Genomic DNA, 17,414 nt, shown 5'->3' on the forward strand with positions numbered 1-17,414 from the left:
TAAAAGGGGCGGGAGGGGAGTGTCCGGGGCGTGTCTGGGGGTCAGGGGGCGGTCCGGGGCGGGTCTGGGGGCATGGTGACGGTTCAGGGGCGTGCCAGGAGGGCGGTCCCGAGTCCCCCGGCACTGCGGCCTGTGCCGGGGGATGCGAGGCGCTGCGCGCAAGTTACGCCTACTTCAAGCAGGCTTAACTTGCCCAACAAAGGTGGGGGGGGATTTAGGTAGGGCCGGGGGGGTGGGTTAGGTAGGGGAAGGGAAGGGAAGGTGGGGGGACGAGGAAGGAAAGTTCCCTCTGAGGCCGCTCCGATTTCGGAGCAGCCTCGGAGGGAACGGAGGCAGGCTACGTGGCTCGGCGCGCGCTTGCTGCCAATTTTGCGCAGCCTTGTGCGCGCCGACCCAGGATTTTATAAGATAGCCGCGCGTATCTTATAAAATCCGGCGTACTTTTGTTCGCGCCGGTTGCGCGAACAAAAGTACGCGCGCGCGTACATTTTAAAGATCTACCTCTATCTGCTGTAACCACATCCTCTGGCAATGAATTCCAGAGCTTAACTATGCGCTGAGTGTTGTTAATGAGCTACTTGCTAACTTCATGGAGTGTCCCTTGGTCCTTCTATTTCCTGAGAGAGCAAATAACCGATTGACATTAACTTGTTCAAGTCCTTTCATGATTTTGTAGACCTCTATCATATCCCTCTCAGTCATCTCTTCTCCAAACTGAACAGCCCTAATTTCTTTAGCCGTTCCTCATAGGGCAGCCGTTCCATGCCCCTTATCATTTTGGTCGCCCTTCTCTGCACTTTCTCCAGTGCAGCTATCTCCTTTTTGAGATGCAGTGTGACCAGAATTGCACACAGTATACAAGGTAGAGTATGCTGAAAGCTCTAGAATCTTTGAGATCAAAGTTCCATGCTGGGCTTCATCCAGTGACGTCACCCATGTATGAGGACTGCCATCCTGCTTGTCCTCGGAGACCATCTGTTAGCTAACCAAAGATTAGCCCTAGAATGAAGTGCAACCTGCTTTCTCATGCACAGAACTGTATTGTGTGTCTTTTACATGAGAAGAGCTGTTTTGTATGATACTCAATGTCTGTCTTGTGAGAATCAGAAGGGAAAGCAGTACAGAGAAAGGTTTTGAGAACAAATAAGTACACATAAAGAAAATTCTAATAGCATTTTTGATTTCTTACACCATATAATCCAAAACTGAATACTATCTTGTTTTCATACAGTACCAAAAATTCAGATGTCTGTTATTTTCAGAATGGTAAAAGCTGGCTGATTGAGGCATATAAACAGTGCAAGAAAAACACCCCAAACTGTTATCAATCAGGCATTAGGGTAAAGAAGATACTGAATGGCTCTCTTTTAACTTCTGACACTAAATACTCACACACATGCACACATATACTGCCAGTCAGACTAAAACATCAATAAATTATATGCTCTGTTTTAAAGTTATCTTTTAAGCACCTTATACTTTTATGCTGAAACCCTTCTTAGCTGAAACATAGTAAATAAATGGTCCTTTATAAATATTAGCATATGGCAGCATTAACAATTGCTGATTTTATTCAAGTTTATACTCATGTGCCAGTCAGAAAGAACTTCAGAATCACAAGGCTTTAAACCAACTATCAAGTTTTTCTCTCCACTGATTATAATAAAATCATTATCTGTGCTTTGAGGTTCTGGAAATGTAATCATAATCTTAACCTCTTACCATGGCAGATTGGAAGCTGCTAAAACAAAGACAAGATCATCAGATTTAGCCAAACCATCCATCTGCACCAATAATTCAGTTTTCATCCGCCGACTTCCTTCATGATCACCTCTGTCAAGATTTCAAAAGAAATTCATCATTTCAAAAGCATGATTACTTGCATTTGTTCTGTCATTATACAGTAGCATTTGATATGTTGATGTTTTATTCACTTAAAATTGTGACACAGAAAAGTTTACAGCTAAAAGATATTTGGCAATTTTGGCTAATAAAAATAATTCCATCTTCTGTTTTAAAAACACATGGCTCAGCAGCCAATGTATCTTGGGAAACCTGAATAAATCTTTCTTCTGTTTTCTAGACCGACCTCTGCTATGAACGATATAATACATTATCAGGTTTATTACAATACGCATGAGCCTCTGTCTCTCTTTTTGGATATGTGAAGTCACTCTTCTGACATTACCAACATCTGGAATTGAGCAGAAGCAGCTCCCACTCTAATGGCAGCCTAAAATAAAGGCAAAAAGCTGAAAATGTTTGCTTATTTATTTATTTATTTAAAAATATTTCTATACCGTCTTTTCAAACTAGTTTGATCAAGACGGTTTACAAGAGACAAATTATAAAGAAAAAATTAACCAGAAATTAAATTTAAATCAATTAAAATAAAAATTATAAAATCAAATAAATTAAAATCGAATTAACAACAGAAGTTAAATAAAAAGTTAATAGAAAAGAATAAAAATACATTATATCTTTATAATCCCTACTCTTATAAATAAATAAACTAATTTTTAACAAAAACAAGTAAAGTTAGAAAAGGAAATAGTAAACCTTGAGGATATAACTCATAAAGAGCATACTCCTAATAGATGTATAATCAGGCAATCAATAGATACATAAGTTTTGTAACTTATGAAACTTAGGTGTTCGGATTATCGAGATGGCCATATGCAATCTTAAATAAATAAGTTTTTACTGCCTTCTTGAATTCACTATGACTGGTAATTTGCCTTAAGAAGTTAGGAAGTGAATTCCACAGCAAAGGTCCTGCCACTGAGAAGGCTCTTTCCCTGGTCATATTTAGTCTTGCCAGTCTAACTGTGGGAACATCAAGCTTACACTTCAGTCACCTCACTGTTTCATTTATATACCCTCAAAACCACTTATGTAACCCTTTAAGATAGGATTCAATTGGGGGGGAAAGGAAATGAGAAAAATAAATGTAAAATCTTGACAATACAAATAGAAAACACTTCTGAATTTAAGGAGCTGTGATAGGGACTGAGACAAGAGGCTCATATGTATGAATTTCTCATCTCCATTACCCTCAATCTCATAACCAGCATATTAATCCAGGACCTCTCTTCACACACCATTTCTATAGTGCTACCAGATATACAACTGCTAGACCTTTGTACAGCTTGGAAACTTCAGCCACCATTCTTAGCATATTATACTGAATGACAGAGAGAAGAAACCATCCATGTGGCAGTAGTTTAGGGATAGTGTAGCCATCTGGCTAGGCCTCCACGGGCAAACCTCAGGCACGCATAACATTCAAGAACTGAGTTATCTTACAGAAGCCCAGCAACCCCTATTGCTGCTCATGCACAAAACAGGCACAATGGAAATACTGGAGAATAATAGCCATGGTATCCAGAAATAATACACACATCCAGGCAGGATACTGGCTAATGCCAGTCATATCTCCTCTCACCCTCTTGGAGAAGCCACTAATCAAGCATTCTGTCAAAGTAAACTTTTCACAATCTCACTGGGCAAGGAAACTGCGACCTGAGATTTGATGTCTCCAACAGTGGCGATAAGAGGAGGATAACTTGAGTTATATGCAAGATCACAAAATACAAAAGCATCTTACATAGAGCAGGTGTTATGACTGTCAGCTGTGGCCGTCCGCAGCCGACCCAACTCACGTCATGTCATGCCTGGCTCTCCACTCCTGGTGAACTCGCGGCTGTGGCCAGCTGCTACCGCCGCGTTCCTCCTGGCTATCCGTGCTCCACATGGCGGCTGGGTCGCCACCGACCTACGCTCTGACTCTGGGCCTCCTTAGGCACACACACGTGCCATCTGTCCTCCCTTTAAAGGCCCAATGGCGGGAATTCCAGGGTCTTCCCCAGCTGATGACATCTCAAGCCTGAGATATTTAAGCACCTCCTTTGGCCTACGCTAACCGACTTGGCAACAAATTCCCTGAGCTCCTCTGGTGCTTGTTCCTGTTCTCCAGACCTGCGGTTCCTTCCTTGGATCTCTGCTCTCTGATTGAGGACTCTGGCTCTGGGTACCTGCTCCTCGAGGGCCTGCTCTGCTCTTCCTTTCCTGGGACTCTGTCTCTGCGCTACCCCGCTCCTCGGGGTAGCCACTGTGCTACTTCACCAGAGATCCTGCCTCTATGCTTCCCCGCTCCTCGGGGTAGCCTCAGCGTTTCCATACCAGAGATCCTGTCTCTACGCTTCCCTGCTCCTTGGGGTAGCCTCAGCATTACTACACCAGCGATCCTGTCTCTATGCTTCCCCGCTCCTCGGGGTAGCCTCAGTGCTACTATGCCAGAGATTCTGTCTCCACACTTCCCCACTCCTTGGGGTAGCCTCAGCGTTTCCATACCAGAGATCCTGTCTCTACGCTTCCCTGCTCCTTGGGGTAGCCTCAGCATTACTACACCAGCGATCCTGTCTCTATGCTTCCCCGCTCCTCGGGGTAGCCTCAGTGCTACTATGCCAGAGATTCTGTCTCCACACTTCCCCACTCCTTGGGGTAGCCTCAGCGTTTCCATACCAGAGATCCTGTCTCTACGCTTCCCTGCTCCTTGGGATAGCCTCAGCATTACCACACCAGAGATCCTGTCTCTACGCTTCCCCGCTCCTCGGGGTAGCCTCAGCATTACTACACCAGCGATCCTGTCTCTACGCTTCCTTGCTCCTCGGGGCCACCTCAGCGTTACCTCATCAGGGGTCCTGTCTCCACACTCCGCATTCCTCGGAACCTGCCCTGTGCGTTTCTTCATTGGAGATTCTTCCTCTGGTATATCCTCTCTCCTGACCTGCCCAGCACTGCAATACCGTTAAAATGACTCTCTCAGACCCTGCTCCTCGGGGCATCCCACAGTACTGCTTCAGTGCAGGTGCCTGCGATCACGTGGCTGTGACACAGACAGCTCTTCTACGCCTCCTCTCTCCTGGGCCACAGCCATGGTCCTGTTGCCTGTGTTTCGAATCTACCTCGCCTCCCGACGGTGGGGACCTGTGGGGCCATTACCCACCTCGGGCCAAGGGTCCATGAAACCTACAAAACCTAACTGCAGGTGTGTTTAAAATGACTACTACCCACTTCAGTATGCCCTTGGTTTTCTAGAAAGTGCCCAGGTATAATTTTATTTCTTCATATTTTCAGTTCTGTAAATTAAAGTTATATTCTTATATTTATTTATTTATTTATTTATTATTTTTATTATACCGAGTTTATGATCGGAATCACATCAACCCGGTTTACAATTAACAATGTGAGTAAAGACAGAGAGTAACAAAGTAAAGAACATTTCCCAATACAACAACAAATATAGTATGAAACTTAACAAATATTATAACAATATTTTGGATGTGAGAAAGTTACAAAAAACATGGAAAAATAACTTGGATATGAAAGGGAAGGAATTGTAGAACGACTATTAGCATTTTAACCATTTCTAGAATGAACTCTTGTGTTGCAATTTGAACATACTGAAACACCTCTGTATGCATTTGTAAAGGTGCTGAGTGTATGGAGTAAGGAAGGGGTGTGTGAATTGTGTTCATGTGGCAGTATGCTAGAGACAGCAAAGTTGCCTACCTGTAACAAGTGTTCTCTGTAAAGCGCAGGTCAGATAAGCTAAATAAGTGGGACTGACATCATCCAATGGCGGTGAGATGGAAAAGCTCTCTGAGAGCTCAAAAACATTCAAAGTTGTTAAAACAACAACAGCCTGTGAGGAACTGCAGATAAACCTTGCGAGATTGGAAAACTGTGTCTCTAAATGGCAGATAAAATTTAATGTGGACAAGTGCAAAGTGATGCACATTGGAATAAATAATCCTACCCAAGGCAGGTCATTTTCGAAATAGTTACACGGGGTTGCGCGCATAAAAACAGTGTGCACGTGCCATTTTAGAAACCTCAAGAGTATGTGTGTACTGGCAGCATCATGCATAAATGCTAAAAGAGAAAAAGAGGCGTTCTGAGGTGCGGTTTGGAAGCTTGCAAGCAAATTGCCATTACCAAACTTCTCTGAACATCTTTCCACCTGCTAACTGACTCCCACAACTGAAAGTGCATTTATCTTTTCTCTCCAGTTTTTGGGTGGGAGATTTGGGTGAACTGGTGGCGATATCAGCGAACTGGTGATTCCAAGTACATGTGCAAGTATTTCAGATGTGGAGTACACACATATTTTATGAAAAAAACCTGTCTCTGTGTTTAATTCTGATTACACACAAATATTTTACAATTACTGTGCACGTATTCTTTAAAAATGGCTAGAAAAAGTATGCATGTTTCTGCGTTACAAATATACACCCATACTGAAACACACGCACGTAATTTTGGAGCAGAAATATGCGGTGTTTTACAAACTGTGAGGTTCCCGCCATACAGTTTATAAAATACTACATAAATCTCCATATTTTTGATTCCTATGTTTTACATGCGCAAAACATATTTTTAATTCTTTTCAGATATATTTGGTTGAACCAGGAAGAAGAGAACAAGCTTGTTGAAACACCGGCCACGTCGAGCATTATTGTAACATTGCGAAGAAAAGTGTCGTTATAACTTTTTGGGCTTTAATTCACACAAAAAATAAAACTGGTATATGATTTGATTTTAAGCGCTCCCTGCTGATTTTGTCTGAAGCCTATAGTGGGCAAGAGACAATAGGTTATATCTTACAACAAGAGTAAAGCAGAGTTGCTTACCTGTAACAGGTGTTCTCCAAGGACAGCAATCTATTGCTATACTCTTACCCAACACACAAGGGATTACTACCCATAAAGATTCTACTGTGCATTTAAGCTCTTGAATAATCTTTATGCTTTTGGACTCTATGTCATCCTGGACATAAAGAGCCACCCCTTCCACCAAGTTGATCCTCCCTATCATTGCGATATAATTTGTACCCTGGTATAACACTGTCCCATTATACAGACACTAGATTTAACTCCCTCTGGCTTGTTTATATCTGAGACACACTCACTCTAAAGACTATACCCCACTATTTCGCTTCTTTCCAAACTTTTTTAAGTCCTAAGATTTCCCAAAGTAATACTTACTGATCCTCTTCAGCCACCAGCAAGTTGATCTTCTCCTCTCAATACTCCCACAAGACTGAGGTCTCACTCACCTAGAAACGTCTGTACACCCATTAAGCTCACAAAGGGTACACCAATATTTGGGGTCTCCCTACATTAGTATTATTTGAAAGGGTAAATAACCATCCTTTATCAGATCAGGAGTGGGGTGGAAAACTTCTACCATGTCTCCTCTTAGCTGTCTTTTCCAATATGAAGAGGAGTCGTATTCTGCATCATAGAGAAGCAGTTCCATTCTCTTTATTATTTGTTTACGCCCCCTCCTGCGTACCTTTTCTAGTTCTAATACATCATTTTTTTAAGATGGGTCAACCAGAACTGCACACAATATTTGAGGTGCAGACGCAATATAGATTGATACAGAGGCAATATGATATTTTCCATTTTAATCTCCATTGCTTTTCAGATCATTTCTAACATTCTTCTTGCTTTTTTGACTGCCACCACACAGTGAGCTGAGGATTTTAATTTATTGTCCACAAGAACTCTAAGGTCCTTTTCTTGGGTGGAGACTCCCAATACAGAATCTAGCATTGTGTACCTGTAGTTGGGATTATTTTTTTCTTATATGTATCACTTTACATTTTTCCACACCATATTTCATCTGCTATTCAGATGCCCAGTTTCCTTCTGCAGTTTCTCACAATATGTTGCTGTTTTAACAACTGAATAATTTTGGGCCTGATTTTAAAAAGCATGTACTCATGTAAAACTGCATTTATTCGAGTAAAAGTGCATTTTACTCCAGTAAATGTCTTTCAAAAATTACTGATAGCATGTTGCATTTATGCACATAACTATTTTGAAAATTACCCCTTTGTGTCTTCTGCAAATTTAATTACATCACTTGTCATTTCCTTTTCCAGATCATTTATGAATATTTTAAACAGCACAGGTCCCAGTACTTTCTTCATTTGGAAAACTGATCATTTAGTTCTACTCTCTGTATCAATCCACAATAGGACGCCATCTCCTATTAAATTACTTTTTCATTTTCTGAGAAGTGTCTCAAGAGGGGCTTTGTTAAATTCCTTCTGAAAATCCAAATACACTATATCGACCAGCTCACCTTTATCTACATGTTTATTTACACCTTCAAAAAAAATCTAAACAATTGGTAACGAAAGGCTTCCCTATGCAAAAACCATTTTGACTCTTCCCCATTAAGCCATGTCTATCTATATGTCCAGTGATTTTGCTTTTAATATCTTCTACCGTATTGTCCAGCACCAACATCAGTCTCACCGATCTATATTTTCCTGTATCATCCCTGGAGATATTTAAAAAATTGACACCAACCTATTTTAAGTGATAGATTTCAGGTATAGGTATGTTCCCAACATCTTTCTGCATAAATATCGAGGCAAAGAATTCTTTCAGTTTTTCTACTATTTTCTTGTCCTCCCTCAACATCTCTTTTACCTCTTGATCATCTGGCAGCCCAACTGACTCCATCACAGGCTTTTTGCTCTGAATGTATTTGAAATATTTTTTATTATTAGTTTTTGCCTTTCTGATAAGCTTTATTTCAGTTTCTCTCTTGGTTACTGTTTTACATTTAACCTGCCAGTGCTTATTCACTTGCCTATTGTTTTCATTTGGATATGCTTTCAATTTTTTGAACTATGCTTTTTTGAGCTTTAACTGCCTCTTTCACTTCATTATTAAACTATGCTGGCAGTCATTTGATCTTCCTTCATACTATTTAATGCGTGGAATACATTTTATCTGGACTTCCATTATGGTATTTTTAAAACAACATCCATATCTCATGCAAACTTTGAACCTTTGTAACTGCTCCTTTTATTTTATTTTTCTAAATTTCCTCATTCTATCATAGTCTCCTTTTTAAAGTTATATGCTACTGCAGTAGTTTTACTTAAATGTCCTCCCGCCAGTGATTTTGTCAGATTTGATTGAATTATGATTGCTATTGTTGCGCTGGTAGTGGACCCTTGGCCTGAGGTGGGGTTGACGCTACCCGCAAGGCAAGCCCTACAGGTCCCCACCATCAGGAGGCAGAGCAGGCTAGGAGACTTTGGTCGACTGGAGCTTCGCCAATACCAGCCCTCATTCCCCGCAGGTTGAGCCCTTGGGTACCTGGGCTGGCTGGTCTTAGGCAGGCCTCCGTATGATGACTCCCAGTAGGTGATAACAAGGGTACGCCAGGGACTAGCAGAGGTAACAGAGGACTGAGGATGGTCTGGGCGAGGCAGGGTTCCGAAGACCTGGTCGCCGACAGGAACAGAGTAGGACAGGAGGCGTCCAGGTAGTAATAGGCTGAAGCCTGAAAGGCCAAGTCCGTGGGAAACTGAAGAGACGATGAAGGCAAGCTGGAGTCAGGGCAGGCGGCAAGCAGGCAAGGTACCAGGAAGCAGAGCGAGGGTCACAGTCAGAAGATCAGTCCAAGCATAGTCCAACAAAGCAGGGGTCAAAGCCAGAGGATCAGTCCAAGCGTAGTCCAACGAAGCAGGGGTCAAAGCCAGAGGATCAGTCCAAGCATAGTCCAACAAAGCAGGGGTCAAAGCCAGAGGATCAGTCCAAGCGTAGTCCAACGAAGCAGGGGTCAAAGCCAGAGGATCAGTCCAAGCGAGGTGGAAGGGGCCAAGGAACAAACAGGGCCAGGAACCGTAGACAGGAGCAGGAACCAGAAATGAACACAGGATCAGGAACCAGGAATGTACACAGGATCAGCAATGAGCACAGAACAAGCATGGAGACCTGTTGCCAAGGCAGGGAACAAGAGGCCTAGTGATGTCATCATCCAGGGCCACAGGCTATTTTCCTGCCACAGCCCCTTTAAACGTGCGAGAGTTGCGCTTGCACGTGCCTAAGTCAGGGCTCGGAGGAGGCAGGATGGCGGCATCTCTCCGCGGTCCATGCGGGGAGGCCCGCCGGGTGCAGCGAGGAGCCACGCAAGAGTCAGAAGCAGCAGAGAATGCTGCAGGCGCTTGGGGACAGAGGCAGCTGCCCACCACTGCGAGCAAAGGTAAACCAGGGCTGCCAGATGGGTTTCTGGGGTGAGTAGGCCCGGGCGTGGGCCTACCGTGGCCGGGACGCATAACAGCTATTGGGTCCCATCCTTGAAACCCCTTGCACCAGGTCATGCTTTCTACTGACAACTAGATCTAAAGTAGCTGCCCCTCTTGTGAGTTCTAGGACCAACCTACTCCATGAAGCAGTCATTTATGCTGTGCTCTTTTACTCATGGAGCACTCTTTTACTCATTTAAGCATCTGGCAGTGATCATAACAGAAAATGGTATGTTAGATTGGGGTAGGCCACCTTTTTGAAGTGGTGCGCAAAGATTTAAATCAGGGTTAGGCAATTCCAGTCCTTGAGTGCAATAAGCCAGTCAGCACCCCAATCCCCCAGGTTCCTTTCACACAGCTCTTGAATATTAATTTTAATTGATATTAATTTTCAGTTAAAATATTCAAGAGTTACTTAAAAATATGACTGAAACTGAAGGAGAAAAGCAAAATGTTTCTCACTCCCTCCCTCTTCTCTCCATTACACTTCCTATTAGGAAAACAGAATAAGCCTAGCTGCTATAGATTCCTGCACAGAAAATACACCCTAGCAGAATACTTCAGCTTGGTTACTGTTGCGATCCCCCCTGTTGCTGCGCTACAGGTGGTCTCTCACCTTCCTCCGGAGGCCGCTCCGAAGCCAGGGCCTCGCCTGTGTTCCATCCGGGACTTGCTCCAGGGCCTGAGAGGCCTAGCTGTGCCTGTGGCTTGCTTGCCAGCGTTTGGACTTCCTGTCTGACGACGCCCTTCTCCTAGGGGCCGGCCCGCAGCTCTCCTCCTTATTTATAGGGCCAGCGGTGGGTGGTCCTGGCAAGCTCCTCCCAGGGAGTTGCCTTCTACCTCCAGTATATAAGGACTTCCTTTTCTTTTGCAACGGGCCTTCGGATCAGGCCCTACAGTCGTCTGTAACCTTGCTGATCCAGGTCTTCCGTGATCACATTTGCTTTGATGGATCCCTGTCCAGTGTCTCTGCCTTGATGTCTGTTCCTGACCTTGCTTTGATGTCTGTTCCTGAAGCTGCTTGATTCCGTTCCTGTTCCAGTTCCGGTTGTTCTGCCCTGTGTCTTCGTCTGGTTCCTGAGCCTTCTGTCCTGTTGGGCCCTGGAGTGGCCAACAGGAGGGATTCGTCCCCCGGGCTCTTGAGCTTCTGTTCCTGCCAGCCGAAGGGGCTTCGGATGTCAGTATCCCAGCATCGGAGTTCCTGTTCGCCTGGATCTTCCCAGCACTCTCCTGTTCCCAGCGTGGTCCGCGACCAGCCTTCCTGGGCTGAGTAGGGCGCGTATGGGACGGGGTGGTCCGTGACCAGTCCAGCTGTGCTGGCTGAGTAGGGCGCCCTAATGGACAGTGCCCGTGTCTTCCTTCCTGCCCTCTTCTACAATGTCTTGCTTCAGCCTGTCTACGATGTCTGCTTCAGCCTGTCTACGATGTCTGCTTCAGCCTTTGCCCTCGTCCTGATGTCTTCAACGTCTTGCTTCAGCCTGTTTTGGATGTCTGCTTTAGCCCCCGTCTGACGTCTCAGTGTGAAGGACTCTGTCTGCCCTCGCCTCTGTCCGGCCTGCTGCCCATTGCCGTTCCCTGCGGCAGGTCCGAAAGGGCCGGGAACAGTCGGAGGACCGTTCATCAGTCAACTTCCCCGTGTTGGCTACCATGGGCGTGCAGGTCCGGCTGAGGGTCGGACTCCCTGCTTCTGTACCCGCCTGGCTCACCATGCCTGCCCAGCTCACCTCCCACGGTGTGGCTGGGGCTCCTCCCTAGCTTTCGCCGTGGCCCAAGGGCTCACCACCAGCTCGAGACGACCGCGCCCGCGCGCGCTCGTAACAGTTACACTTGCAAAAACAAAACAGAACCTCACCAAACATAGAATCAAGTGACCATAAACAAGTATAAATAGAAACATGCAGACCAAAACTAAACTGGAAACTGCAACAAGTCTGACTCCATATGAAGTACAACAATGGAAAACCATTACCATTCCTCATAAAACAAACAATAAAATTAAGAAAAATAAAACATCAATCATAATCGTAAAACCATACCAATATAAAAAATTAATATTTCTAAACGGTAGACAAATAGAATGACATCCAATAAATAAAAAACTGATACACAAGTTTTTTAAATTATTTATAATATTTTATTAATTACAATGCTATAAACATGACAAAAAAAGGCAGAAGAATAAAAATACAAAACAAAAAAGAAAACAAATTACAAGAAAACGTATCATCTCCTAAATAGTCCTGGACCACAATAAAGAGGGGAGGACAATAAAGGCAAGGGAGACACAAGTAACACTTAAAGAAAAAGAAAAAGCAATAACTTGCTATAAATCAGAGAATATACACTTTAACTAAAAGAGCTTTGCTAGCCAAGGAGATTTCTTCTGATCTAAGAAGAAATGAAGCTGATCAGGATGGAAGAAATAATATCTATTTCCAGCATATGAAACAATACATTTACAAGGATATCTGAGAAAAAAAGTGACACCTAAAGAAACTACTTTCTGACGTTTTGCAAGAAAAAGTTCTCTCCTCTCTTGGGTAGTTTTAACTACATCTGGTTAAATCCAGATACGGTTCCCATAGAAATGGGTTTGGGCTTTGTGAAAATACAATTTAAAAATCATGTTCAAGTTCTGCTCAAACACAAAGGATACCAAAAGAGTCTGTCTTTCCACAACCTCTTCTGCTGAACTTTCCAATTTTGCAGACACATCTAATGGTAGTTCTGGTGGGATCTTCTCTTCCGCCCACAAGTAGAAAAAAGATTCTATTAATCGGTGGACAAGAATCAGCTGATAAACCAAGAACTTCAATAAAATATTTTTTCAGAGTGTCTCGAACAGAAGTCCCAAGAAGCTTAGGAAAGCTTTGAAACCACAGGTTAAGACACCTTGAGAAGTTTTCCAACTGTTCTGTCTTCCAATGAATAGAATTCTTATCTTGAATTAAAGCTGAATTTACTTTTTGGATCTCTTGTACACACTTTTCCATATCACCCACTCTAGATTCTATTCCTTGATTCCTCTGCGAATGGACTTCCCTAAGTTCAGAAACCGATTTTACTAACAAGCCAATTTCAGAAGCACAGCTGGTAATTGCAGAATCTACTCTCACCAGGACAGATCATAGAGAGTCTAAGGAAATTTGAGCTGGTCTTACCAAGGGTTGCAGAGAGTGATTCTCAAAAGAGGGAGAAGAGAAATCACCATACTCAGAAGAGCCCAAACTTGGCGTTTCTGAATTCCTTCCAACAGAATGTTCTTCTGAGCCAAGTGAAGCTATTCCAGCTGCAACTTCCCCTACCGGAGAGCGAACTGCATCATTTTCTCGCATCGACTCTGGCGCGACAGGAAAGGAAATGCTTGGCTGTAGTGGAAGGGAACGCTCCAAGGGACCTTTCTTGTCCAGAAGTGCCTACGCTTCCTTGCATGGCTCCTCAATGGATCCGAAACCCTTATGTTCTTCTGATAGTTGGCACAAGATAGAGTCTAGCTCAAAGAGAAAAGGAAAAATGTTTGTTGAAGCTCTGGAGAAACCTCATATAGTGCCACTAGGGGCTAAAAGCTTATATATGCAGCTCTAAAAGGCGCTAGGGCTTTTTAATCATTGGTAACCCAGAGTTAAATGATTCTTTCTTAGAAGCTATGATATGCATAGGTGAAAAAAATCCACTTAGGACAATTTGTGTTTTGTGTTACCAGTCCTGTGGTTCACAATCAGGTCTGGGTTACCAATGATTAAAAAGCCCTAGCGCCTTCTAGAGCTACATATATAAGCTTTTAGCCCCTAGTGGCACTATATGAGGTTTCTCCAGAGCTTCAACAAATATTTTTCCTTTTCTCTTTGAGCTGGATTTTTTGTATTTTGATATTTAGCAGTTCTCAGCCATTTCTTGGATTTTCTATTTTTGTATTTACAAGACAGAGTCTAGCATTTGCTGGCCGGGGATAACCTCAGGTAAAGAGGGATATTGCCTGGGTCTCCCCTTTCTCTTAGGAGCCATCGTAAGGAAAATTGAATGAAGGAAGCAAGGAGTTCCAGAAAATGCTGCTGCCTAGCAAGCTGCCATCTTGACTTCACCCCCCTCCTACACAAATTAAAAAATTTTTCAAAACACCAATAAAATATTTCAAAACAGACACATCAAATAATTAAAACTAATAAAGATTTAAACATTTCTCACCCTCCGTACCTGGGAACCTTTGATTTCCAGTTACCGTGAGATTGTTGTGGAATAGTGGAGTGAGAAGGGGACATGCTCACTGACACACACACATGTTCTCCCTCTCCCACATGCTCACACACACTCATGCTATCACCCAAACACATACACAAATGCTCTTTCCCACATATGTTCATGCTCTCACACACAAACATGCTCTTTTCTTCACTTGCTCTTATATACACACACTCTCTCTCTCTCACATGCTCTCATACACACACACACACACACACACAGACACACAACCATGCTCTCTCTCCACTTTCTCACACACACATACGTGGTCTCTTTCTCACAGGTTCTCACATGCTCACACACATACACATGCTGTCTTTCCCATGCACTGTCTCCCACACATGATCTCTCAGATAGACAGACACAAACACACACGCTCTTTCTCACACACACTCTCTCACATATATTCAAATACATCTCAATCATACTCCTTCCCTCTCTTGGCTGATCTTCCTTAATGAGAGTCCCCAAAACACCAAAGCTGGCTGCAGCTGACCTTATAAGGCAAGGATACCTCAGGCAGCTTCGGCCTACGCAATTCTCCGACCCGCAGCTGACCTTCCTCTATGCAGCATGGACTCCTCAGGCAACTTCAGGCCCATAGCATTCCTACAGAAATCCTTACCCCTTCCCTGTCAGCAGTGATTGAGAAGCCTTCTGTGATTGGCACCTAATGCTAAGACCCCACCTGGCTCCTTCCTAATGGCTCCTCACTAACTGCCTCCTTCATATTGGCCCCATAGGGCTACTACCGTAGTATCTTAGGCCTTTGGCCAAGGCCAGGACCTAGAGACAGTGGATGGGTGTAGGAGAACAGTGGCAGCTGCACCATGTCCGGTGCTGCTTGCTATTTGCCTGAATCGAGACCTATGGCAGCAGTGGTAGGCTTTACCACCTCTGTGCCAGTAAAGGTTTTGAGTGCCAGCCCCGTGTTAGATCATGAAATCAATATAAAATGTGTAAAAGTTGTTCAAGTATTAGGACTATTAACATGCTTATTCCAACATACACATATATCTGAATGAACAAAAGTCCATCTCATCAACGCCATCTTTATACCAACATTATGGGGGTAATTATGTGTTAGCAAATATGTGTATAAGTTATACCAATTTTCAAAGCCAACTTACACTCACATGTTCACTTTAAATATTATCCTACCAAAACTAGCTGCACATAATCACATCTACGAATTTGTATGGAGAAAAACACACACACAGGCATACACACAAGAGGTACCACTTTCTTCTGAAAGTAATAAAAAGCTTTAGAGGGTAATTTTAAAAAGGCACTTAAAAGGCACTGCTTTAGTCACAGAAATGTCCTTTCATAAAACTGCCTGCCTGCTATATGGGTAAAAGTATGCACATAAGATCTGTGTGTGTACTTTTATCTCTATTTGAGAAACGTGTTCTGGGGAGGGGACAGAATCTGGGTGGGTTTTTCATTTATGTGCACAATATTTAATATTTAAAAGCATTTTTACACAGAAAGTTTCAGGAAAATTTGTGCAGACAATTTAGCAGGTGTAACCGTGCAGGTAGATTTGGTGGATAATTTTCAAATCAGCTAAGAAGCATTAAGTCCACTTTGAAAATTGGTGTTACTTATGTGTGATGTTACAAATTATTCCTGATCATCTAAAAAAAAAAAAGTTATTATATTTGAGAGAGTTTTACTGAGCTTCCCTTATTGCTTAATATTCTTGCATTTACTTCTAGAATCAGAAACACTTATGGTAGCTCTTCTAATGCAAAGAAAGTTATTAATTACCCAGAACCAGCGCCTCTCTGACTCATTACAGACTCCAGCTCATCCAAGAAAATGGTAGAAGGAGCATGGTAGCGAGCAAGTTCAAATAATACCTGTTTCAGAAAGCAGATTATAAACAAAAAAAAATGTTTTAGCAAAACTGAAATTTAAACTGTTAAAAAGAGTATATGGATCATTATACTATAACAATGACACCCATAGAAAGTGGCTTTCAGATGAAAACTGCTCTAGAATGGAAAGCAGAATGTGGGAGTATTGTTGCAGAAGCTGATATCAGCAGACAATAGAAAGGCGCTGTCAAATGATATCTGTGCCTGAGACAAACATGTTCTTAATGGATTTTTACAGTGCAGTAACCTGAAGTGATTTTTAGCCAACAAGCAGAGAGCACCTAAATTTCACCCAGCTGAAAATTCAACTAAAATCAGACCTGCTATTCATTTGCCTATATTTAGGACCTGCGTGAGGTGCCTAGTGCTGAAAATCAGTGCTAAAGCTCCTAAACTTTGACCTACCCTAACTCTGCCCATGTAGCTACCCACTTTTTAAGCTCCTAAATTTAGGGACCTAGTGAAATCAGGAGCCTACAATTAGGCACTCAGCCAAAGTAAATTTTCAAAAAGGCCTATTTAAGCGCCTAACTCCCAAAGTTAGGCTCCTAAACCCTTTGAAAATTGAGCTCATAGAACCTATAAGCCATGTAACAGCCTTGCACAAACATCAGAAAAGTTTCTTTAAAAAAAAAAACTGGAGACCTGTTTTAATGGCATTTGGCAATTTAAAAAAAATATATACTAAATATATATATATAATATATATAATATATAAATACACACTCACACATATATACATTTCTTGATTTGCATACACTGTTTTGAAAGCCAATCTATGTATATCCAGTATATAATATTTTAAACATACTACATCCAGAAAGAAAAGGTCTAAGCAATATACATTATTGACAATTGTTACGAAAGTACAATCTAGGCAACACCTGAACTCAAAATACATTTTTGCCTGCTTTTTTCATTGGAATAACACTGACTCATTTACAGGTTTACCAACTACTCTCCACACATTCTGCCCAAATGGAATCACTCTGATTTCTGGACCCAGCTTCTGCTCCAAAAGCGGAGAGTGCCACAGTGCATGGGATGGAGGACGTCCTAGAGATTGACACCTAACAGATTTGGTATAGAGCGCATTTGCATTTATATATGTACAGTACATATACTTCTATGTAGTGACAGTGGGGCCGATGTAAGAAGCCATGCTAAGTCAA

General features: G+C 42.7%; 1 protein-coding gene across 2 annotated transcripts in view; it reads right to left on the bottom strand.

The window, feature by feature from the left end:
- Positions 1–17,414, bottom strand: part of KATNAL2 (katanin catalytic subunit A1 like 2) — a 296,579-nt gene that overhangs the window by 76,060 nt on the left and 203,105 nt on the right. For both annotated transcript variants that reach the window (XM_029580510.1, XM_029580502.1), the window contains exons 12-13: positions 16,133–16,224; positions 1,723–1,833 (exon numbers count right to left, since the gene is read on the bottom strand). In XM_029580510.1, the coding sequence (XP_029436370.1) occupies positions 1,723–1,833; positions 16,133–16,224 (203 nt within the window). The remainder of the gene's footprint in view (positions 1–1,722; positions 1,834–16,132; positions 16,225–17,414) is intronic.

The sequence above is a fragment of the Rhinatrema bivittatum genome, chromosome 1, assembly GCF_901001135.1.
Source record: "Rhinatrema bivittatum chromosome 1, aRhiBiv1.1, whole genome shotgun sequence".
Classification (NCBI taxonomy): Eukaryota; Metazoa; Chordata; class Amphibia; order Gymnophiona; family Rhinatrematidae; genus Rhinatrema; species Rhinatrema bivittatum.